This window comes from Protopterus annectens, chromosome 4.part0, assembly GCF_019279795.1.
Source record: "Protopterus annectens isolate FY-2018-M chromosome 4.part0, PAN1.0, whole genome shotgun sequence".
Lineage (NCBI taxonomy): Eukaryota > Metazoa > Chordata > Ceratodontiformes > Protopteridae > Protopterus > Protopterus annectens.
In genome coordinates this window covers 1,734,135,386-1,734,162,564 of record NC_056733.1, presented here as the reverse complement: position 1 = coordinate 1,734,162,564, position 27,179 = coordinate 1,734,135,386, and the positions used below count along the sequence as shown (strand labels likewise).

General features: G+C 44.7%; 1 protein-coding gene across 1 annotated transcript in view; it reads left to right on the top strand.

Annotated features, from left to right (window-relative positions):
* LOC122799998 (cell adhesion molecule 1-like) overlaps positions 1-27,179 on the top strand; it is an 886,925-nt gene that overhangs the window by 607,564 nt on the left and 252,182 nt on the right. The window contains exon 4 of the mRNA XM_044069450.1: positions 1,021-1,119. Within this exon, the coding sequence (XP_043925385.1) occupies positions 1,021-1,119 (99 nt within the window). The remainder of the gene's footprint in view (positions 1-1,020; positions 1,120-27,179) is intronic.

Below are 27,179 nucleotides of genomic sequence, written 5' to 3'. Positions count from 1 at the left end.
TAAAGAAATGTAAATGGCAAACTACACAGCACAAACAAAACTTTGAGTGACAGTGTTCATTAAATTCTAGGTCTTAAACTGGATTATATAAACCTTAATAAATAAAGTATATATTTATTTTAAAATATGGTTTAAACATAAAATATGTCTGTAACAGCTCTGTAACCACTCAGTCTGTACACGCACACACACACACACACACACACACACACACACACACACACACACACACACACACACACACACACGCGCACACACACACACACACAAACACACACACACACACACACACACACACACACACACACACGCACACACACACACACACACACACACACGCACACACACACACACACACACACACACACACACACACACACACACACACACACACTCTGTCAGCAGTTTTTTATTGTCCATCTGTAAGCATTCATATGAAGCTATGCAGTTCCTCGTTTTATTTGGTTGTTTAAACATTTAGAAAAATATTATGACAATATAAATAAATAGCGTATGAACAACAGTGAATATCTCTGAAGTAACACTAGAAAGAAGTCAAATACCAGTGCAGTTGTGTTGCTCATCATGTACACTTTAAGATGAAATCTTTCAGTAGCTTGCATACAGCATGTTTTCAAATAATTAATACATATATGACTAGGCTGCACTGGTCACCTAGTGGCATCAGTCTAAAGACATCACTAGGCTGTAATCAGCAAGGATCTCTCTCGGTGGAGTTTCACTTTTGTCTAAGCTCCATAGATTAAGAACCTCTTGTCTCATTTTATAGCAACAGTTGCAAATATAGCTTACTGTCTCTGTGTCAAGAGCCTTCTGTGTTGAATAAGTAAAAGACAAAACAAGATACCAAGGCAATGTGAAATAAAGGTACATCTACTTTCAAATAGAATATTTATTTGATAGTCAGACAAGTTTAACATGCCATATATACATGTACGATAATAAACATGAGTTATAAAAGTCTGAAAGACTTCCTTGTCTTTTCTAATTTCATTCCAGATAGTCCAAGTATAGCGATACCAGTTGGACTCGGAGTATTATTTATTATCCTCATCACTGTTGCAGTAATTCTGAAATTTGTTTCCAGAAGAAAAAAAGGTAAAGCATATCCATTCTGAGATAATGTTGTAACAACATTCTGTATACATAGATCTAAAATGTTAGTATAAAATGTATGCATATTTTTGTCACGACTGGTTATTCTTAAATATTAACAGCAATGCAATGTATTAAAACCACGGACTAGAAAATGCAAATCACACCACAAAAAAATGCATTAGATTACACTATAGGCTGATATCCAGTTTCACATTTTAATTCAAGGATTTCTTATTTTCAGAGCAAAGATTATTATAAATGTTAGCTTTTATCCCCTTTTCTAGCAGGACTTTTCTGGGTTCTTAAACGCAATAAGTATGATGTTTACAATTGTTAACATTATAAATGTATTGAAAGAGTTGTGACCCACTCACAGTTCAAGGGTGGAGAGAAAAGGATGGGGCAAAACAGGGGTAAGTTTTCTGGAACAGAGAGTGACAAACAAATACAATAGTGTGGAAGTAAGAAAGTGCAATGGCAGGTTGTTATAATTTGGTGCCTGTATTAGCTTTATCATCTCCACAAAACTTGCTGATCAGCATGTCTCTGAAATGAAACTGCCTACAACATATGTACCATCATTTCTGAGTATTGATCCCTAGTGAAACTGTAAGTAGATGAGTCTGTTTCAGGGACGTGCAATTACCTCTGACACAGTGTGTGGTATGAATTTAGTAATAAATAACAAAGAGGCATGGAGAGTGAAGCCCCAATATCTTCCATGACACACTATCATTTTTTTTTGCTCTTCTCTGATGTCACCATTTAAAATCTTTGTTTCTGTCTGCGATTTACTGCCTTTACTTGTCAGCAGAAATATTAGATTCATTTTTGGTAATTTGCGATCAGTCTTACTTCTAGAAACATGCATGGTCTTGGGTCATTCGATGTGGGATTTTTACCCAAACAATCTGCATGTTCACATGGCAAGGGACAGGTCAGTCTTGTAGTGACAGATCGATGCATCCCTATCATTTGCCGTTAACAGCTAGATTGCTGTAATGGCATTTCTATCATCGTGTTTATGAATAATCGCATGGAAGTTCATAATATTGTTCTTTCAGACAACTGAGTACAAACTAAATGAAGGAGTTTTCCAGGGGATTGGAAAATACAATATCAGTTGCAGTCTTAACCATGCAAATTATCCAAAAAAAAAATAACTTGTTAACTTTGGAGCTATAGAATGTCGTGTACGTTTTCACACATTTTTGAAAATCTTATATAGAGCCACCAAAAATATTTCTTGATGTGAAGCTGTCAGGATAATTGCAAGTGTGCATGTTTTTGCCTAGGCAGTAACACAGAATGTACTTTAGTTTTTATAGATGATCTTTACCAATAATATTATTCTCTCTTTTTGCTTTTGAATTTTCACTCACTGATATCTGAATACTGAAAGATTTCTGATGAAGTTCGATATGAATGAAAGCACTCAAATCAGAAATGTGTTTTTCTTGTTCTTTTTCCTTCCCTCATTAGAAGTTTTTTTTTTATTTTATACAGTGTTCAGTAGTACCTCTTAGACTGTTTACTGTAGTCTATCTTTACCATGGAAGAGAAGAACTTAACTGATTTTAGTGATGACAGCCAAGATTTACTGGACCGATCAGTTTATAATATCCCTACTGATCTCCCTACTTTAATTCAGTATTTGAATGAGTCAGTAGTTAAAACCTAAGCTTTACTGAATGGTTTTGTGAACTCTCATTCATCTATATTGTGTGGTTCCAAAACTGGAAGCCCTTTGCAACAGTCCTTGGCAACTACTGCATGTGATGGTGGTTGCAGTTTTCTTGACCACGATTTGGCAACTAAAGACAAAAATCCATTAGTGGACTGCCTATTTGAATATAGAAACAATGATTTGTTTAATGGGACAAACTCTGAAGGTTCATCACCAGGAAACTGCACATGTATGATCCCTAATTTGGACAAACTGCTGAGCTCATACAAAAACATTGAGTAGGAAAACTTTTATTTGTCCAAATACATTGCTTGAGAAATTCACCAAGGATTACATTGTTATAAAATTCCTAATGGAATTGATTCCAACAGTGATGTGTTTAAGACTATTTGCCAAATCTGTAATAATGCAGGTTTAAAAGTTCTTAGGATGTTAATTGCCAATAACCTTTCCATAATATAAAAGCATCATCCAGGTATCACAAATATAGATTGATATGCTCACTATAGTTGCTATTAAGCACAAACTTTTTCTCTCATTCCGCCATTACTAAATTTGCAAAGATGGTGCCACATGGAGAACCCATGGCAATGCCCACTTTTTGGAGGTAATATTCATCACCAAATTTAATTTAATTGTTTTTTCAAAACAATATCAAATAAATCAATATACCGCTTAACTTCATTATGTGGTACACCTTGTTCGTAAAGATATTCCTCTATAGCCTGAATATCCTCCTGATGGGGGATGATGGGAAAAAGGTCTTTTATGCCCACAGTTAAAAACAATGTCTCATCTGAATATACAGTATTACTTATTAACTGCAAAAAAAAAAAAATGCCATGATTCTCTACAAATTTGTGCTTGTTTTTCTAAAAAATTCTTTAGCTTATAATCCAAAAAGTTGGCGCAAGCATAAGTGACTGAGTTATATCCATCAACAATAGGATGAAGGGGAAGATTATAAATGTCATTATGTATTTTCGGTGCTCCAAAAATAGTAGGAGTGGTGGGAGAAATCATACTCAAATAGTTGAATATGTCAATGTCTATCCTACCTTCCAAGAACATATCATTGAGCATAACATTGATTCTTCTATATGGTATGTTTAGCTCATTTTACTTACTTTTACATAAGAATCAGTATTAAGTATGGCATTATAATCAAATGCATCCATCGCTACTAAACCATCTCCCTTTTCCAGTTTCATTATTCTAATGTTCTGTTGTTTTAGGAATGACAGTATCTGCTCTTCTTCCTTAGTTAAATTATTTTTGTGTTTATAATGCCTATTCGGGTCTATATTACATCAACGAATGATTAAATGTTTGAATCTGAAAACGTCGACCTTTACAAATCGAACATTTAAATGTTTGAAAATGTTTAAAAATTAAAAAAAAAAAACAAAGTGACAAAAAAAACAAAAACTAAAGGGTGTAAGGGGGTTGCACCCCTCTGCTACTTAAATATACCAACTCCAAGATCACGCTACAGTGTAGGGAATGGGAAATTTCCCATTTCCGTACTGTAGTGCACTGATGTGCAATCTCAGAGTTGGTATATTTCAGTAGTGGGGGGGTGTGAGGGGTGCAGGGGGTCTTGCACCCTGCTAAAACCCTTTCCTGTTACTTTCTTTTTTTTTAATTTTAGTTTATTACATCTTCGAACATTTAAATGTTCGATCTGTAAAGGTCAACCTTTACAGATTCAAACATTTAATCATTCGTTGATGTAATATAAACCCTGCCTATTCCTTTTAGTCAATACATTCCTAATGTCCAATTCACATATTTTTCAAATAACACCAAAACCGGATGCAGGGGAGGTTTGAATGCATTACTAATCCTTAGCACATCTTGCTGGAAGTTATTACCATCATTACCAAACAGTATTCTAAAATTCAATTTTCATAAAAAGATTTTTAAATCAATTAAGACATCAGCCATCTTTGTTTTTTGTGTTGGAACAAAGGTTAAACCTTTGCTCAACAAACTAACCATGGTCTCATCAATACAAGTATCAGAAAAATTATACACCTTGAAGTCTTGGGCTGTATTAAATTCTATATTAGGCTTCTCATTAAAAATATTGTTGCCTTGTACCTGTGCATTTAATCCATCATTATTACAGCAATTAGTGTATATACCATCATCTGCTTTGTAAATGACTGAAAATTCATCATTATTGCTAATAATATTATGAAAAAACATCAGTCATATAATTATTGTCCAGAAAATCATCGACCATGGTGACATTACTTTCATTATGTTCAATATTCATGGTTACCAACTGTAACCTCTGAACCTGGCTTGCCCTGGTAACCACCCATGCCTCTTTGATTCCTTCTGGACAAAGTGTAAACATTTTGGTTGTTAGACCAATTGGAGTTGTTATGATTGTTCCTGTTATGAATCCTTTCTAATCTTCTTAAAGAAGGATAATTTTGGTCATTAACAATCAAATTCTCCTCTTGCAAATCAAGTTGTGTTTGAGTATTACTTTGAACTGATTGTCCTGCTTGCTGTTCTTAATTATTAATGTCTGTGCCACTTTCCATAGCATAGCCAACCCTTGGTGGTTTGGGATAAGCTTGACCACTATTATATTGCTTTTTTTCATGATCTAACTTCTTCAATTTCCTTTGCTCTAATTCAATTTACATTTTTTCTATACTTGTGTATATATACGCTGATGTTCATATTTATATCTCTCATACTCATTGGACAGGATTCACGAAGGCTTGCACGGAGTGTAAGAGACGTGTAACACTCCATGCAAGCCTTGCGATCCAGGAACAGCCCTAAACTCTGTGTAAGAGACCAGCTAAAACGTCTCTTACACGGACTTGGCGTGGATATGCTAAATACCTCACTTGCAGCTGAAAGGTATGCAAATGAGGTATATTAGCGATCCACAAAGCAGAAACCAGCCCGTGTAAGAGATGTTTTAGCTGCAGAAATGTACTCAGTTGACAATGGAGTACGTTTCTGCAAAAATCACAACGGAGCCATGTCAGCTCCAAATAAAGGGTGCATATGTGTCAGGCAGCATGCCAATGGCCAAATATGTGGCCACTGGCAAGGTAACCCAATGCAAAAATAATAAAAATATACAGCGCAGCCCTGCGCAAATGGGCTGCACTGTATAAAACATAAAAATGAAGGTTATAAACCCACAAATGTGGGTTTTAGGCAATACATGGAATGACAATGCAGGGACCAGCAGACCAAAAACAACATGGCCACCGTGTAGTGGTTGCTAAGGGGGGAAGCTGAGTCTAAGACATATAACTAAGCATTAGTAGGCAATCTCATGTAAATGAGGGTTAGGATACTGAATCCCACAGTCACATAGCAAATGAGCACAGTCTGAGTAGTGTAAGAGATACATAAGGGGGAGGAATAGAGTAGGAGATAGGTGACATCACAGGGGGGAATGTTAGAAAGAAATGCAGTTCATTGGAGGTCAGTGTAACATGACAGATGACAGACACAGATCAGGGAGTGAGGAGTGCCACAAGATAAGCATGGGAAAGTCAAGAAATGGAAAGTGTACACTGTTACTTACACCAAAGTTTCTTGCTGGTCGTGCATGCGCATGTGTGCATGCCATGAAGCGCGAGTAGGGCAGTGTGCGCGTGTGTAAGACAGACTGAGCATGTGGGAGCATGTTGGTAGATGTTTAACACTGTTTGCGCTGGTGTGCACGCCTGTAGGGCAGAATGAGCATGTAGGAGCCTGTTGGCAGACTTGTAATCCTGTTTGCGCTGTTGTGCGCGCGTTTTAACCCAAATAGGCAGATCCTGAACCATGTAAGCATGTGTGCGCGCGTGTAAGCCACTGTGAGCATTTTTCTGCTGGTATGCACGCTGCTCTCCCCCTGAGGAAACAGAAAGAAAAAAGGAAGCAACAGAATTAGTAGGAAGCTAGCAGGGAATACTGCTGGAGCTATCAGGTGAAAACAATTAGAAGCAGGCAATTACACAGGCAGAATACTAGCCCAGCCCAGCACTTAAAACTCTGCAAACAGCAGTGCAGGATGTTTCTCTCAAGAGACACTGCAAGACAGGAATAAGCTATTAGAAGTGAAAACTGAAAAAGCTTAACTCAGAGCAGAAATGTTAGGGGCTGCCATAGCTGTCATAATGAGACATAGGCGACTTGCTAAGGGTGGTGTCAATGCAGATGGTGCCAGAAAACCCACAGTGAGGAGACGGAGAAGAGTGTACAGGCCCAGGGTCACCTACCATGGGTTACATGAGCTGGAGATAGTAGAGCGCTACAGAGTGGACAGAGAGCTCCTGCAGCAAATAGTTGAGCTGTGAAGGCCACGCCTCACACACAGAACCAACAGAGGGGAACCCATCCCAGTGGAAACCAAGGTATGTGTTGGCCTAAGAATACTAGCAACAGGTACCTTCCAAAGACCAACTGGTGATATGATGGGGATATCACAGGCATCAGCCTCCAGGGTACTGCACCAGTTCCTGGATGCCATGTCAGCACATGTCGGTGATCATGTATATTTCCCCAATGCCCGTGAGGTATTGGCCAGCAATATGCGTCTCTTCCAGCAAATAGCAGAATACCCTGAGGTAGTGGGTGCAATAGACTGCACGCACATATGCATCAAAGCACCATTCGGTGAGCAGGGTAGGGCCTACATTAACCGCAAGGGCTTCCCCTCCATCAACTGCCAGGTCATGGGTGATGCCCAGGGCATAATTATGAATGTGTGTGCTGGCTGCCCTGGGAGCTACCATGATTCCCACATCTGGCATTTGACGCAGCTGTACCAGACATTTGCCAATGGAGACATCCCACACGGACACCTAGTGGGGGATGCAGGTTATGCACTGGAGCCGTGGCTGATGACACCCATCAGAAATGCACACACACCTGAACAGGAACGCCATAATGAGGCACATGCACAAACACGTAATGTAATAGAGCATGTGTTTGGGCTGCTCAAGTCATGGTTCCGGTGTCTGGACACATCTGGTGGAGCCTTGCAGTACACACCAACTACATGTACCCAAATTGTCATGGTATGTGCTATGCTACATAATATGATCTTGCGAAAACAGCTGCAGCAGGACCAGCATAGGGCTGGGCCAAACAGCCCCCTACCATTGCCAAGGCTATCACAGGCAGAGCATGACTCGGAGGAGGAACAACCTGAGCCTGCCCCAGTACACAGAAGGAGGCGTGCCCAGTATGCCCTGGCCTTGGCAAAGAGGCAACGCATAGCGCATACACTGGCTCAGTAGGAACCCTGAGAATGATACCCCCTCTGACTCACTCAAATAATAACAGGGATGCCTAAAATGACATGACCTGCTCACAAACATGTACAGGGAGTGTAATCTGCGCATCCGACAGAGGCAGCCCTGCAGCACCACCTGAGGCATGAATGCCATGTGTTAAGTAATGTAACACCATGTACTATATGCACACCTGAGGACCCTGACTAACATCCACCCTCACCAAGCATGAAGCCACAAAATGACGATGGGATGATCAAGTGCAATAACTGGCTGAAGTAATGCAGTTAGTCAAAGGGGAGCCAATGTGTTTCAGCCTGGGAAGACATGAGGAGCATGACATGATGCACCACCTGCTAGGGGTGGTGTGCACCTATCATTCCAGGCCCCATGGATACTGGCAAAGACTGTCAGTACCCACAGCATGCTCTGAATAGGTAAGTCTCAAAACACAAACCCACCTTTATAGGTACCACAAGGGATAGGAACCTAGATGTAATACTACCCAATGCCATAAGTCTAAACAGCAAGATGTGTGCAGTGTAAACGCACAGAGTATGGAGAATGTAGATATCAGTCCTGTAATAGAAAACTGGGTCAAGGCTCACATCAGCACCCTAACACTACCAGGTCACACCTCATACTGTGCTGTACAGCCGCAAAACATGGAACAAGGTACAAAAGGAGGGTGACTAGCAATAAATGTCAAGGATAACCACACCCCCATGTTGGTACCACAACAAGAAGCAGCATGGATTAGCCATGGTCAAATACCAATGGCTAAAACCGCCTCCCAGTATATAGCCTGCTGCAGACTACTGTCCTAATACCAGGAACTGCACCTGGCCTATGTTGGAATACATGAATATATCAAGCCCCCCAAACCACATTATATTGCTTGACTGAAAATACCCAGACATACACTGGGAGCATTATACTCACACCAACACAGTAGGAGAAAAGTTCCCAGAATCCATAAACCAAAATGCCCAGGAACAATGTACCACTCCCACAAGAGGGGTAAGCATACTGGATGTGATAATCAGCGACATGTGTACTGGATGGCAAGATGTGAAGTGTATCCCTCACTGGTAAGACCAGACCATAGAGTAATCACACTGGATATACACATCCCGACCCCAGTCCCTGGCCAGAATACCACAGTGAAAAACATGTGTAAAGCATAGGTTGCACCCCTCCAAACCGATGTGGAATCCACGAAAGGCCCTGTGCAAGTGCAGAATATGGGACACAGCGCAGAACATATTATACAGGCATTCCATGAACACAGCCAGGAATGCTTGGAGTATGCAATCACAAATAACAACAAGACACAATGCCATACATGGAGGCATCTGGCATGCTGGACTCCAGCCATTACCAAACCATGCAAGAGAATGAGAAAGCTACTACATGATAGAGCAAACATAAAAAGGGAAGTAATCACTGATCAGTAGTATGGCAATAAAATATGTCCACACATACAATCCACTAAGTCCAGACACAACAAGTAGAATCTGTGAATCCAGAGGCAATGTGACACCTGGCCCAAGTATACAGACAACCCACAACTCCCCCCAATAAATACAAATATATGTGAGAGATGCAACCATGTATCCAAACCGGAGGCTGAGCTCCCCCAACTCAGTACTGTCAAAACTAGTCAGGAGGAGAAGGTAACCACATACACCACAAACCCAGTCCCACATAGACCTATCACAACTGTAAACCAAACACATAAACACAGAAAAACATTCCCGGAGGCCCTAATTACAAACACACCACACCAACAGAAGCCTCCAAAGCAGATCCCAAGCAACCACAACCTCCAAACATAGCACATGCAACACATAGTACACAAAGCTGGTGTGCCAAACAGTCACAGGCTAGAAGGAGAAACAACATGCCTGATACAGTTGTAATAGGTGTCTGTATAGGCAGACACACTGCTGTCCCACTCACCAGACTGAACAAGGGAAAGGGTACAGTAAGCTGCCTGTAGGCTGCCACAATATGCCACATAACACAAGTACACAGGTCACCCCAAAGCAAGCAGAAATATGATGCACTCATTGTCCATGCTGGTGTGAATGACCTGAGATGTACCTCCTTGGACTACATGAAAAGAGACATGGATGAGTTCTCTGAGTATGTACCCCAGGCTGGTATGACACTGGCTGTTTGCAGCATCCAACCCTCACCAAGAATGATGCCACAGTACAAACACAGAATGATCATCTTTAACATGTGGCACAGTTACAGCTGTCAGTCCAAGAGGGTCTAATGTCTGTCTGCTTGAGTTGTCATCCATGACAAGCCATGCTGTTGTTCCAGGATTGGCTTGCACCTGTTACCCCTGGGCGTCTGGATACTGGATAAGGCCTTTGCCACCTCCATAGAGCCGTATGTAGGCAAGGCCAAAAAGACTACCCACCACCCTAGAAAACATAAGTGGTAAGAAACATAAGGGTAATGCTGACCAATGCCAGATGTGTAAACTGCAATATGCATGCCCCTGAGGCACTTCGCAGTATGGAGAACATCGATGTCTGTGCAGTGACAGAAGCCTGCTGCAAGCCTACTGATAGCACAACAGCACTACCAGGTTATACCACATATCATGTGTTATGGCCCCAACACCTGGACCAAAACATCAAAGGAGGGGGAGTATCCATATGCAGCACAGACACCCATATGGCCAGGTAACTGACAATGCACAAAGCAGCGGAGACCACCCATGTGCACCTAAGTGTAGTCAAAACTGCTGTACAGTCTGCAGCATGCGACAGACCACACTCTCACACACAAGAACTCCACCCAGACATCCTGAAGACACTGGACAGTATGAATGTCCGACCAAATACCAGACAAGGTACTCACAAATTACCACATAGGTGGTAAACCATTATGTATGCAATGAGTAATCAGGGACCTAGGGACACAAGTCGACAGTAATCTGTCATGTGACACACAATGCCAATGTGGCTAGGAAGATTGTCGATATTGGACACCGTATCATGAAAGGATTCACATCTACATCAACAGAGGTCACTGTGCCCCTGTACTGTTCCCTTATCAGACCCATAATCTAGTACAATGACTCATATGGGATGTACCGTACGTGACACCTGCAGTGGTTCGGAAGACCTCAAAAGTACCCCACCAAGAGGATAAAGTGTGTGAAATATATGTTATATGCTGCCTGGCTGTAGACACCCCAGCTGAATGCAGTCACAGAATGCCTACACAGAGACATTGTATGTCTGTTGTACAAGGCCATGTCCAACACAGGAGTAATGGACATGCTCCACCACAGGAAATCAAAGCCATTGGAGCCGTGAGAGTGACAGATGTCAGCCTCAACACATAATGAAATAGGATGTGCTGGAGGGACAGATACATAACCCAGAGGCTCCCCACACCCAGAAACAGGATCCCAATCCATGTTAGGCAGGGCCCCTCACTGACACCCCTCAACAGGAATATTGCCAAGTGGATGGATGATCGTACATGTATACTGGGGGTCTTCACTGTGTCACGACCAGACAGAGGCACAGTAAAGAAAATCATAAATGGCCATAATAGTCACATAGCAAGGGGCGGTGAAAGACACACACACTCTGGATAGCCTAGTATGAACCCATGAACCTATGAAGATACAAATTGTACAGGACACTAAGGATAATCACAAGGCTTACTTAACTGATGGTAGGAACCATGTTGGGAATCCACAGATATGCTCCGAATCACACAGATATTACAAACAACATACCAAACACACACACATATTGCTAACATACAACCTGGCAGGTGCAGTGGAACCCCCCCCCCCAGAATGCAAAATATCTATCCCAGCAGATTGCTGCTCCCCTGACATTGCAGATGCTGAGGTAACAGCCATCATCTGCAAAGCAAAACACACAGCAACAAAGGTATGTGATGCTGTCCTGGGCTGAGGCCAACATGGACTCCAAGAATAATGGAATGCCAAATCACACTACTGCCCAATGTCAGCCTTACCACAGGATATGTACCCAAAGAGCAGTGTACAACAACAGTGGTCCTTCACAACAAAGGTGTTGCCTGAATGGATACTGCAAACTACCACCCCAGGATCCTGACAAGCTTGGTCTGCACAGCTATGGAAAGGATCAGTATGTACCGCAGACATAAAGCTATCGTGGACCTTCTGATACCGGACCCTACACAGTGTGGCTGTCATAAGTGCAGATCCTGCCCCTAAACATGTTTGACCCATTTGAAACAGTCATTAAGGTCATTGATGAGGGCAATGTGGTCCACACAGCGTAGCTGGACTGTGCATATGCTTCTAGACAATACCCTATGAGTTCAGTATGGATATGTTCACCAGCTTAAATATATACCCCTATGTCAGTAGAGGGGTTGCAAACCAGACCAAGGACAGAACTGACATGGTCAGACATGCTGCATCCATGTCAGACTACAAAGCAGATATGAGTGGCATCCCACAAGGCTTGGTCCTGGGACCCCCCCCCATTCTGTATATATGTCCCATAAGTATAGGCCAACATGGAAGGACTGTGACTGAACATGTATGCAGAGGAGTACAAACAGCCCACCATATCCGACCCCCAGCTGACACAAGCAACCCACAAAAGGGCCACCTACAAACAGACAACTGGAGCCATAGCCATGTCAGCAAGCTAATTGCAGAACTGTGTATAGACAACCACCGTGGATATACAGTAAGTGCCCACAAATTACCACACAGGTGTTAACCCATTACGTACCTAACATGTAATGAGAGACCTGGGGACACAAGGTGATAGATATCCTGCACTGAACAAACATGTGGCTGTAGTGTTCAGAAACATACCATATACCCACCCAATCATGAAGGTTGTCAGATGTAGATAAGGGGAGGTCACTGTGGCTCTGCAGTCATCCTTCATCAGCGTCACAATTGACTACAATAGCCCCTGTGGGATATACCTCAGCAGACACCTCCATCAACTGTAAAGTCCACAACAGTACCCCACCAGGAGTAGCAAAGAGCATGAACAGATGCCATGTGTTGCCTGAGTAAACAAACTGCAGCTCCACACACTGCCATACTGCCCAGGTACAGGCAAGCTGTGCCTGATGTAGGAAGCCATGTCCAAGCTGGAATCAATGAACATGCTGCACCTTGTACAATCTGAATGGCAGTGAGCTATGCACATGAGAGACCTGAACCCCATCACTGACATACATAGGACAAGCTGTACAGAATGATCCATAACACAGAAGGCACCCCCACTCTTGAGTAAACTCCCGGTACAGGTTAGCCAGAGAGTCACCTATCGACACCCCTCAAGAGGAATCCCGATGAGTGGATGGGAGATGGTAGGTTAACCCTGGGTATCACTGTTATGTCAGAGGTAGACGGAGGCACAGTATACTAACCATGACATATGTCATGGCAAACTCCAGTTACAATGTGTGTCAAAGGACAAACACACCCTGTGACTAGCATCAGAAATGGCCTAGGGAACATCGCTAGTGTTTGCCAATGTCCACCTATGTTGTGGAATACACTACCGATGTTGGACGAGCCTGGTGTAGGTAGTCCATATCTGAACATAATGCAACATGGTCATATGTGCACAACTGGCCCCTACACAGTCTGTTGTGCTCACTATGAAGATGTCAAGCAGTGATAGGACTAAAGCCCAGGATACTGTCCACCACAGTGAAAGTACTGAACCAGTACACTATACGGTACTACAGTGTTAGGTCATTATGAAAGTATGTTGACAACTGTCTGCAAAGTATCCCATGCAATCCCTGCAGGCACAGTATAATCCCTGTTGTGGCAGACATGAAGCAGTTGGTCAGTTAGTACACAACATGACACCCAACACACATCCATAAACGTGAGATATTGTTGAAGTTCACACACACCCAAATATGTGGTGGACTTCAGAGTGCAACATATGGAAAGCTCACACTGGGCATGCTCGCACACTTTGATAAATGAGGCATATGTCAGACAACATGCCATGGAAAGGCTGAACTGGGCATGCTCACACACTTAGGCCATATCTCCATTTAGCAGTTGGCCACACATATCTGGTATTTGTATGTGTCATTCCAGGAACCAACCACAACACAGCAATCTGCCCAGTGCACACAGTAAATGACTACAGAGACATAAGTGATATAGTGGATCGCCATCATATGCAAACATCTTTCACAGATACACAAGTTGGTCATAGGAACAGGGAATGCTATGGCAATAAAGACCTGCAAACAGTTGAACAGCACAACAAATATTGTGCATCTGACAATTGAACATATTGGTGTAGAGGTCAATACTAGGCTTGTTGCCCTAGGGAATGACAGCTTAGCCAGAGTGTGCTTGGCATCTGCATCCCCAGTACAGTAGGCTACTGTGCCACTGTAAAGTAGGTCACATAAGGCAACGTGTGAGGCTAGTGAGCTGTGCCTCTGTCAAGCAGGGGCACAGTGGAGATCCCAGGGTTTGAATGTGCTAAGCCACAGCCATGTTTTGGTGTGTGCTGGAAGAGGGTTGCTGAGGACCTCTAACAGTAAGTGGCCATCAATAACAGACTGAGGAGAGCCCTATCTGCATTGTCTGGACAATTCCACTGTCAACACTGTGTTGTGATGATTATGTGGGAATGAAGTGTCATGCCAGAACTGTTCACAGATGTCCTCCCTCTGTGGGCTACAGCTCTGCAATGTATTAGCTCACTCTGTCTGTTGGACGGCTCATATATGGCTGGTGTACACCTGACAGGTGTCTTGTTGTGGAGCAGTCATGGGTATATGTGGGATAGCATGATCGATGCAAACCTTACACATGCTCATAGAATGCAATTGTCAAGGATTATGCTGAGTGGCCAGTATAGTTCCCCCAGCATGGGTCCTTTGAAGTCGTCCACCCCAGTCTTCACAAGTGTAGAGTCTGCTTGTGCTAAATACAGTTTGTGTGCAGTGACAACCTTGCCTGAGGGTGGGGATGGGATATGGATGTCCAGGGAAAGGTGGGTATGGTCAGATATCAACAATGGTGGTCTACCTCTGGTGTGGAACAGTGAGTACCCATGTTGCAGATGGACAGGTGCAATATGTATTCCCCCATGTGGCTGTGGTATGTGGTTCTGCCATAGCACATGGACCCACAAATTGTAGTGGCTGTAGGGTAAAGTGGTAGAGGCCTGAGTAGTTCTCACACACAATATGCCTGTACCTGATGTTAACAACTGGAATGGTGTATGTGAACACCTGCATATCCCGGCACTGTTCCCAGGGAAGCTAAGTGTGTGTCCTGGATGTGGGAGTGGTGTTCTGGACTGGTTGTGTTGTGTGTTACAGGTCCTGTGGTCACGAAGCATGCTATAGAACATGACCTGCCAGTCCGATGTGCATATCTGACCCTGACGTAGGTGGCTGCAAATGCATATATATGCTATCCCCCACCTGACAGGTAGTACTAGATGTACATACCTCTGTAAAAATAAAGATGTCAGCACCCTATAAATACTGCAGGTGCAGACCAGATGCCCAGTAATTCAGTTAGCGTGCTCTGCTCTCCCTCAAGTGTCATAATATAGGTAGGTAGGAGTTCAAACCATGCAATTGCTCAGTGTGTGTGTGTGTGTGTGTGTGCGTGTGTGCATGTGTGTGCGTGTGTGTGTGTGTGTGTGTGTGTGTGTGTGTGTGTGTGTGTGTGTGTGTGTGTGTGTGTGTGTGTGTGTGTGTGTGTGTGGGTGTGTGTGGGTGAGCGAGCGGGGTTGATGTGTGTGCAAGTCTGTGTGAGGAAGATGTCCCTTTTGGCAACTGTGAAAGCACTCTACAGGATGCACATTCCCCTATCTAAGCACAGATGATGTCAGCACCCTATAAGTACAGCAGGAGAAGAAAACCTCTCAGTAATTCAAGTAGTGCGCTCCGCTAATGCGTCTGTCACGGGTGTCATAACATAGTTAGGTAGTGGTTTGAATCCTGCAACTTCCCAGTGTGTGTGGCGGGGGATTACTGGGTGTGCAATTCTGTGTGATAGAGATGCCCCTTTTGGCAACTGTGAAAGCACTCTACAGGATGCACATTCCCCTATCTAAGCACGGATGATGTCAGCACCCTATAAGTACAGCAGGAGAAGGGAAACCTTTCAGTAATTCAAATAGCGTGCTCTGCTAATGCATCTGTCATAACATAGTTAGGTAGGAGTTTGAATCTTGCAATTGCCCAGTATGTGTGGAGGGATGTTAGTATGTGTGCAAGTCTGTGCGAGGGAGATGTCCCTTTGGGCAACTGTGAAAGCACTCTACAGGATGCACATTCCCCTATCTAAGCACGGATGATGTCAGCACCTCTATAAGTACAGCAGGAGAAGGGAAACCTCCCAGTAATTTGAATAGCGCGCTCCGCTAATGCGTCTGTCACAAGTGTCATAACATAGTTAGGTAGGAGTTTGAATCTTGCAATTGCCCAGTGTGTGTGGAGGGGGGGTTAGTATGTGTGCAAGTCTGTGTGAGGGAGATGTCCCTTTTGGCAACTGTGAAAGCACTCTACAGGATGCACATTCCCCTATCTAAGCACGGATGATGTCAGCACTCAATAAGTACAGCAGGAGAAGGGAAACCTCCCAATAATTTGAATAGCACGTTCTGCTAATGCGTCTGTCACGAGTGTCATAACATAGTTAGGTAGGGGTTTGAATCGTGCAACTGCCCAGTGTGTGTGGAGGGGGGTTAGTGTGTGTGTGCAAGTCTGTGTGAGGGAGATGTCCCTTTTGGCAACTGTGAAAGCACTCTACAGGATGCACATTCCCCTATCTAAGCACGGATGATGTCAGCACCCTATAAGTACAGCGGAGAAGGAAAACTTCCCAGTAACTCGAATAGCACACTCTGCTAATGCGTCTCTCTCAAGTGTTATAACATTGTTAAGTAGGAGTTTGAAACCTGCAAGTGTGTGTGTTTGGATGTGGGGAGTTTGTGTGTGTGCCATTCTGTATGAAAAACATGTGCTTTTTTGCAATCAGGAGCTCACACTACATGATGCACATTACCCTTTCCAAACACTGATGATGTCAGCACCCTATACATACAGCTGGAGAAAAAAACACTTTCCAATTATCCGAATAGCGCACTCTGCTAAAGCATCTCTCTCAAGTGTCATAACATAGTTAGGTAGGGGTTTGAGACCTGCAAGTGTGTGTGTTTAGATGTGGGGAGTTTGTGTGTGTGCAATTCTGTATAAAAAACATGTTAGTTTTGGCAATCAGGAGATCACACTACATGATGCACATTACTCTTTCCAAACACTGATGATGTCAGCACCCTATAAGTACAGCCAGAGAAAAAGAACCTCCTAGTAATCTGAATAGTGCGCTTCGCTAATTCATCTCTTTCACGTGTCGTGACGTTAGGTAGGGGTATGAATCCTGCCAATGGCAAGTGTGTGTGTGGCGGGGGGTAGTAGGGTGCGTGTAAATGCAAGTGTGAGAGAACATATCCTTTTGGCAAATACTACAATACACCAGATGCTGCATATTCCCCCAGTAAACACAGGGGACGTCACCACACTATCAGCACAGCCAAACAGGGCTAGTTGGCCAGTAATGCCAATAGTGCGCTCTGCTACTGGGTCTATTACTATTGTCAGAGTACAGATAGGTATGTTTTGGTAACCCACAACTGCCACGTGTGGTTGTGTCACACATTATGACCTTGTGTGGGTCTTTGTGCATAACAATGCATGCCATTGCCTAAACCAGCAATGGCAATGCACACATGATGTATGTGTGTGACACATACACATAAATACCTGTGACCTGCAGTAGTTACCATGTCTGACACGTGCCTCGAGTGGATAAATGGTATTTGCAATGCATAACAATATGACTGTATCTTACTGTGCAGGGGCCGCACGCGGTATGTGTCTATACAGTGTGGGTGTATATGGTAAAATACCTACAGCAGGGGATACACATCTGGTCTGGGCCATATAGTCTACCTGTAGTCGATGTACAGGTGTTGCATGTTCCCACCTGTTGTGGGAGTGGTAACATGTTATTCCACTGCAATTCAGTGACCACATGCTGGGAACCCTTCAACTAGTGTGTTGTAGCTACAGTAATGCTCACGCACAATGTTTGGCTGGATGCAGTCCAGCCATATAAAGACAGTTCTTGAGACTGTCATATTGTCAGTGTTGTTATGGAGGATAGGTGGGTTTCCTGTGTATGGGAGGGTTGTGTGTGCCAGGCTATGAACCAGATGGCAGTCCGACACACTGTTAGCTGCATATGAATAGGCCCTGATGCTTTGTGCTGTGCCAACAACCTGGATGTGTGTGTATCTGTGGTGCCTTGGGATACCACCCCCCTGTCCATGTGTGTTACATGTGTAGGGGACGACAGGCATGATATGAGGTATAACCTGGCAGTGATGGGTTGCACCTGTGAGCCATGAATCAGGACTCTGGTACTGCACAGACATTGCATTTCACCATGCTGAGGACAGTGTCCAGTGCATGCATCTTGCGGTGTACACTGCTGGTGTTGTGTAGCATCACTGTTAGTGTCCTATCCTGTGTGATACCCGCGGAGGTGGCTATGTAATCCGTGTCCTGCAGCATTAGGCAGTATGTGTGTATCAAGGGGCTTCGCCAATATACATTGGCCCATGGGTGTCACGTGCAAGCTGCCCCTCGCAAATCATTGTGGCTTCCCTAGCATGTAAGCACACGTTGACAGCCAGTGGATACCCTATGAATGACATTGGAGATTGAGCAGAATGTAGACATAGATCACCGTTCCTACATATAGTGGTAGCATACCTGGTGAGGGTATGATGGCAACCAAGATCAGGCTCATACTGGCCTGTGCCACATGCTGAGAGATCACTTCTATGTTCCCTTATCATGTAGTCCAGGGAGGTATGTCTCAGGTCATCCATAGGGGCATGGTCAATGACTGAGTCATATGTGTCCATGCATCTGACTGACCTGTATGCATGTGTTTTGTGGTGGACCATAGTGCCCCAGAGGCATATCACTGCGACCTTCAGCATGTACAGCCTGTTGAGCGGGACCCCACTGCAGCGGCCAAGAGAGGTACCTGACACATCTGTAGCAGGTGTGTTGTGTAGCCCTACAGGCTGTGAGTGTGTGGCACATGGGATGTGTGTGCCATGTGTGGCATGTGCTCTGTTGCGATGTAACATATGCCTGTGTGTCAACTGCGGAGGTGTGTGATGCTCAAGCAGGATGCTATTCTGAGTCTCCAAGTATGCCCCAGTGTGTTCAGATTGCTGTCAGTGCGGGTCTATGTCTGACTGGTATTGTAGTCACTGTAGTATGACATGCCACCTGACAAGGTATGGCATTACTGGGTTTAGAGTGCTCAGTCCTCAGATTGGCTATGTGGTGGCATCCCACACATGTGTTGTACGTTCCTGGCCAAGGGTGATGGTTGACTGCATACATGTGGCAGCTGTGACATTGCCACATGACTCACATAAACCACAAATGGACCATAGAGGTGATTCACAGGTTACCTTTGCACATTCTACCCTAGTAGTGTGATTGCCATGGTGATTACCAACACATAGGGTCAATGGGGAACAACATACTGAAGGTGTGTATGTGTGGGTGTACTGCTACTGTTTCATAGCACTGGCATATATGACTGCACACATGGGTAAATGCCAGGTAAGACATGTGCAATGTGTCACAGGCAACGTACATGCGAACAGGACAGACAGTGACGTTCTGTCATGTGTAAACTTGACATACGTATCGTACGCTATGCAGATGTCACTAGGAGTCCACAGAAGCACTGTAACTCTGCATTGCAGATGGAAGCAGTGTTCCAGGGAACCCCAAGCGAACATGCATGCAAACAAAGCTACAGTAAGCAGGGCTGGAAGTAGTCCATTGTACAAGAAAGAAGGGGTAATACTAACAGTAGGTAACAGTGCAAATATGTAGGCACTATCAACATGTACCCAGGAATGCACAGCGCAGATGCCCATGGTAGAACTGATATTATGTCATAGTTAATTGTGATTTGGATTACATTGGTACTGCACACATATCAACATGCGCAAACATCCACATTGCATAGTCGTTGTGGGCAACTTGCCACCATTACTGTACATGTCCATCATTGCGTATCACTACTTGCATTAGCTTCCCCCCTGTGCTGCCCATGTATGTGGCTATCTGTTGACATCCTTACCACCGGTATGCAATAATGTGCAGCTGTTACACTTTGGTACGTACTATGGGTGCAGATAATTCAGGACAGTCATACGGTTACTGCATCAGGCATGCTGGGATATACACACAGTCATATCAGCACACTGTACTGTTACCAACATGATACTACTAATACACTTCCATGTAGTCACCCTGTGCATCAGCAACATGTTTACCTGTTCCTGCACTGATGTTGGAGATTGCAGGAGGTGGCACAGTTTCATCATATGCACAGGGTGTGAATTAGGTATGCCTGAGTCTGCCACTGATACCACCAATTGACATGTGTATGTATGTGTGTTGGTGAGGGACAGCAGTACAGGGTGGGGCAATGTTGGTGAAGTGTGTGCGTGTATGTGGAAGCCCTAGGTGTTAACATTTCGCATGTGTGTATGCACGCACACAGTTCCACCTCATTGCTGCCATATACAGGGGTATGTGGACAGCCACAGACTGCACCGGGCATATCATACAGATCAGTGTCTGTGGGCACGGACACGGTACCTGTGCCTGGCAGGGGTGCTATGGACCGTATCCTGTACTAAGCCAGACTGGGTACTGTCATTAGAAGCGGGAGTGTGTTGACTAGTCACAGGTCTCTGTTGGGACTGTCCAGAGCCACGTGCATGTGGTCTCCTGGGGCATTCCGATGACAGCATGCTGCTGGCACTATGGGGGTGTGTGCGGGCCTGTTGTCGTCCACGCCGACTGCCAGCTGCTGCTGTTGCTGGCATACAGCCACGTCGACGCCGCAACCGCCCACCATTGCCCTGGCTCATGGACATGTGGTTGTGGAACTGCTGTAATATGTCCCCACAACGTCTGTCTATGACATCGGTGAAATTACGGATAGCATCTGCGATGTCACGCATACTGTCAGTCATGGCTGTGCGACATGCTCTCAGCTATCTCAGACCCTGTCTGGTATACCTTTCCATACGCGACTGTGCCTGCATGGCAGCCTGAAACATAGCTGAGGTTGACAGACCTCTCTGGGCACGTCTGCCAGAGGCAGTACGCCCATGGATGCTCCCACGAGAACCTACGGGCAACTGTCTGTGTGGTACCATCGCAGGACCCTGCCCATGGCTGCTGTGTGGGGAAGCATGTGCCACAGATACCACATTACCATGGTCAATGCCCACTGTATCCTGTCCATCACCTAGGGACAATGGTGACATAGGATGTACTGGCAGGAAGACTGTGTGCAATGATGGGGTTGACAGCTGTGTACTGTCAATTGGCTGACCAATGGCGGACCCTGACACACCTTCCTGTGCCATTACACAGATATCATCATTACCAGTACCTGTGGCACCAGATTCAGGTTCCCTGCTGCAGGACACCAGAGCAGCACCAGAACCTGTGGGAGGAAGACAGAAAACACAGTTTACAGTGTCCACACAATGTTACCAGTGATGCACTTATGCACACATGCACACATGCACACGTGGACACATGCACACATGCACACATGCACACATGCACACATGGACACAGGCACACATGCACACATGCACACATGCACACATGCACAAGTGGACACGTGCACACTTGGACATGTGTACACATGCACACATGCATGCGTGGACACAGGCATACATGCACACATGCACACGTGGACACAGGCACACATGCACACATGCACACGTGGACACCCCGCAGTATACACACAGAGCACTACTGAGTTACACTAGTATTACTAGCACTATCAGGACTATTATAGGTATTGTTAAACACACTCACCAGCATGGATGGCCTGCCTTGCTGTAACACCAGAGGGACCTGCAGAAATTAGGAGATTAATGTCAGCGGGCACAACTGTGCCATTGATACTGCATATGATGCAGTGCAGTAGTACACCAGTTGCCTTTCACACGTCAGCTGCTGATATTGCCAATATCACACCTGCACAATTATATACTATGTTGACAGTTACATACCACAGACACACCTTACACATGCATAAACTAACAGTGTACAGAACAGTCAAGTGTACATATGGCATATTACCTGCACGTTCCATGTCGTGCTGCTGTGTGGATCCAGCCTCCATCATGATGCAAGTGTATTGCTGTTGCTGTTCCGGGGCTGGAGATACAACACTTAGGAGTAGCCCCTCCAGTCTGGTGAGGGGGGAATGTGTGGCCACCCCACCTCCTGTGGCAACCTGTTGCCTGTGGATATCCAACGCACGCTGACGGACATTTCTGATTAAATCACTGCAGTAATGTCGTACCTGCTCATATGTCCTATTATGCGTGCCAGTGTCATTTACCCTACGGACAAGGTCTTGCCACAGTGCAGCCCTCTCCTGCTGATTCTGGCTGGTGTGGGAAAACAGTATGTCATAATCCCGCACCAGGCTCTGGTGTATCTCCTCATCTTCTGCTGCAGAGTAGGCGGGATTACGCTGACGCGCCATCTCCCTGGAAGAGAACACAAACAGGATATCAGCAGACTATGTCAGCAATATATGGCACACATACTATACATGATACTCAACTGTAGTGATATACTACTACTCCCATATGTAGCACGTGTGTGTCTCTTGGTAGATACACAAGTACATGGCCAGATATCAGTGCTCAGCCAACACCTGTGCAACAATACCTGCCACATTCCATACAACATAGTAGCATGCCCCATCGGTCAGCACACTGCGACATGTCCAATGCACAACCTCACTCTGGGGGTTCATACCAAGGTACTGTATGTGGAACGCCATCCACTAGTGTGATCTGGACACAAGTTACTCGGCCTGGATATACATATCCCACCACCACCACCAGCACAGTAGACTACTTTGATATGTATGTGATTAGACAGTTATTCACTTGTTAGGACTGAGATGGTATCCATGCAGCCCACTGGGCCAGTGGAAGCCACAACCCACACTGCTGACCCCTTTGCGAATGCTTCCCACCGACATCCCAAAGATTGCATGGAACACGCACACACATTTCTAACCCAGACCCTATGCACAAAGGTTAGGCATCCTGTCCAGTGGACCCCAGCCAAAGGCAGATTGTATAACAATAGAAGGAGGCTACTGCAGGACAGAGCAAATTCACATTAAGGGAGGGCATCTGTGGTCAGCACTGGTAATAAGCTACGGTCTCTCATAACAACATCCATGGCCTACTCTGGGAGGGAAATGGCCACAAACACTATAGATAACCACAAGGCCTGCTTCAGTTATGTTACACATATGGACCTAATGCCTCAGATATGCTCTGAGTTAATACACACCTACTTAACATTCACCGAACACACAGATATTGGCAACATTCTTGCAGACAGGTTCGGTGCACGTAACCCCCCTCCTTCTCCCTCACAAGTAGAAATACGTATCACAGCTGAATGCAACCTCCCTATCATCCCACATGTCCAGGTGAGGGCCGCTCTCAACAAAGCAGAACACACAGCATCAATGTGACCTGATGGTATCCCTGGATGTGTGCTACGTGAACTCCAAGAGGACATACAACCGCATATAAGACTGATATTTAACCTTGGCCGTACTACAGGATATGTACCTGAACTCTGGCATACAGCAACAGTGGTCCCACTCCACTAAGGAGGCACCTCTACTGACCCTGGGAACTACCGCACCATAAGCTTAACCGGCCTGGTCTGCTAAGCTATGGAATTATTCAGTATGGGACGCATATACAGCGATATTGGGTACCTGCAGACACTTGTTCCCGGACAGTTTGCCTTTGTGATGGGCTGATCCTGCCTTTTAAACCTGGTTGACCTTTCAAAACAGTCACTACAGCCATTGATGAGGGCAACGCAATCCATACAGCCTACCTGGACTTGCCTAAGGCTTTCAACACAGTACTCCACTCAGGCATCATAGACAAGCTCATTAGCTTACATGTTACTACATATGTCACATGATGGGTTGCACACTGGTTGACATACAGAATCCATAATATCGATATTGTAGGAGCCATGTCAGACTCAATGCCAGTCACATGTGGTATCCCACAGGCCTCTGTCCTAGGACCCCTCTTGTTTGGCATTTATTTCTCAGATGTATAAGCGAACATGTGCGGGTTGTGGATGACAAAGTTCCCAGATGACTGCTAACTAAGCGCCATAGTCGTTACACCAGCTGACACACATCCTATAGACGGGCCTCACTGCAACAGAAAACTGCTGCCAGGATCATGGCCTAACACTGACTGACATGTAATGTATAGTCATCCCCTTTTGGTGGAACTACGTGCACACAACATATCACATGGACATACCTATAGATACAGACCTATGACACATATGGAGGGTTCACAGTATGCAGACTATTAACCTGCTACTTTACATTACCTGTGTTTGTCGCAGCTGGTTGTGTTACCGCTACTACTGCTTCCTGCTGCTGCTGGCACAGCTTGCTACTGTCACTGCTGACAGCTTAGACTCAGTGTGTGTACCGTGTGTTGTTGTTTGTGTTTTTTTTTTTCTCTCACTCTCTTTCTCTGTCTCTGTCTGCCTCCAGACAGTGCAATGAACGTATTGCATGTGTGGAGTGTGAGTACAGGATGCTTTTGTAGGTATCTGCATAAGTCCATGTGATGGCCTCTGCACCAATTGTAAGCCAGCATTTGCTAATTGCATGCAGCCAGTTGTGTACTGATTGCAGTTCTCACTGTGATTTCAGGACAGTGCTATAAAAGGGTATGTGAGATAGGCATTACCCTTTCAGATTGTAAGGGCGGGGACCATGCTGGTATGCTGTGGACACTGTTCTGTGAGTGTAAAGGTTAGTATCTCTCTCATGATTCAGGCTGTGTTGTAGATTCAAATTTATCCATTCTTCTCTCCTGTTTCCTGTAGTAAGTGTGTATGCACAATGACACCTACAACTATATATATATATATATATATATATATATATATATATATATATATGTGTGTGTAAATATACATACATTTATATATGTACATTAACTGACATTATTACCTATTAGCTACCAACCAGCATGGCTGGTTCTGTTCACACACTACTATTATGGAAATCCACTAGTTTTGACAGTAATTCTAAATGACATGCTTTGTGTACTACACATCCTATATTCCCTTTACATTCATTCCTACTATTACATGATATATTTATTTTAGCACAATGTTCTTGTATAAGAGTCATGGCTTAGTGGTAGGTCATGCAGGCTACTGTTTCCAAGGTCCTGGGTTCGGGACTGACAGTGGGATTTTATTTTGCTTTTGAACTGACTACAGGATCTGTCAATCAGAGTGACTAAGGCACTTTTAAGCAGTTGTAACCGGGTTAGCGCTGGTTTGCATGGAGCTCACGCATGCGCACTGGCGTTTAGCTCTGTGCACACACGTGCACACCCGCTTACAACCACTTAACAGTGCTTACTCTGGCGCACACCTGCGCTATTTTCTTTGAATGAAATGAAAATGGGGAGTCAGGAAAGTGGTGAAAAATGGGTCACAAAGAGGGTAAGACAGTAGGGAAACAAGCTTGGGATTTGCAGGAAGGATGTAGGTAAGGCCCATAGCTGCCCATTTCTTCATCAGCAACAGCTGTGCATATGTATGTAATTTGGTGTGACATTTGAAACCTTCCACCCCTGAGAGAGGTGTCAGGACAACAATAATACTTGTTGTACAGCCAATTGTAATTGATAGCTTCCATGTCCAGCAGACATGTGTGCGGAATGGGCAGCTATGTATGGGGCGTAATTTTTTTGTGGGTACAGAGTGCCCTTTTTTTTTTTTTTTTTCAGGTGAGAGTGGTATGTCAGGTGAAGGAAGTCGGTATAGCTGGGGAGGTAGGTTGGGTAGGTCAACAGACAAGACAAACAAGATGCATACAGGGGCGGTGTATGACACGTGTGTGGGGGGGGTTACACAATTGATGGGGACGGATGTTTGGATATCCAGAGCCCATGAACCCACAGATAGCAACAGTGGAACTGATATCCCCACCCATGGGCAGTTGCCACTGTTCCTTCACTGCCCAGGACGGGGCTGTGCTGGGGGCTTTGTAGGCCAGGCAACAGGTATGCCCGTAAGTTGTGCCACCTGTGCCTCAAGCTGGCGTAGGGGCCCAAGAACAGAGTCCTGGATCTCCCTATGCACCACAGTCTGGATGCTACGGAGGGTGAGTGGTGGTTCTCCTCCAGCCACACTTGCAGAGGGGGGACGAGCCCCATCCCCTGCAGTGCTTCCACCCGCAGGTGGCACAGGGCCACCTGAGGAGGGTCCAGACTGGGCACTAGTGCCAGGTGCAATCGCCAGCTGAGGTAGGAGAGGTGGGTCCGCTGTAACCCGCCTTCCCTGTCGTCCTATGTTTTGCATTATGTCATAACATTTTGGGTTAGTAATATATAATACCATTCGCAATTAGTTGTAACAGCATGCATTAGTATTCCCATTAACCAAACACCCAGATATTCACACCATTGAACAGCGAGCATAACACATGCATAATTTGAACAGCAATACACAGTCCAACAACATGCAGGGTTGATTGATGGCAACAGGCCATCAGGTTTGGATGTATGAACAGGGCAGATGCATCAACGGACATGCAAATATTTATGACCCAACAGGACAAATGTACAGGGGTGTTAATTGTGATTGCACATACCATTTTCACGTGGAATGGGTTATATGTGGTTATAGGGTGGGGTGAAGAAAATAATATTAACACCTTCGAATACCAATACATATGCTGTACATTTCTAATAGCTGCACATATATACACACTACTGTTCTAACTACAGTTTCCTATATGATAACTACTTCAGTTTGGTGATAGGACTGTTACTGCTACATCAATATACATTTTATTGTTCTTCATACACATTCATATCTGG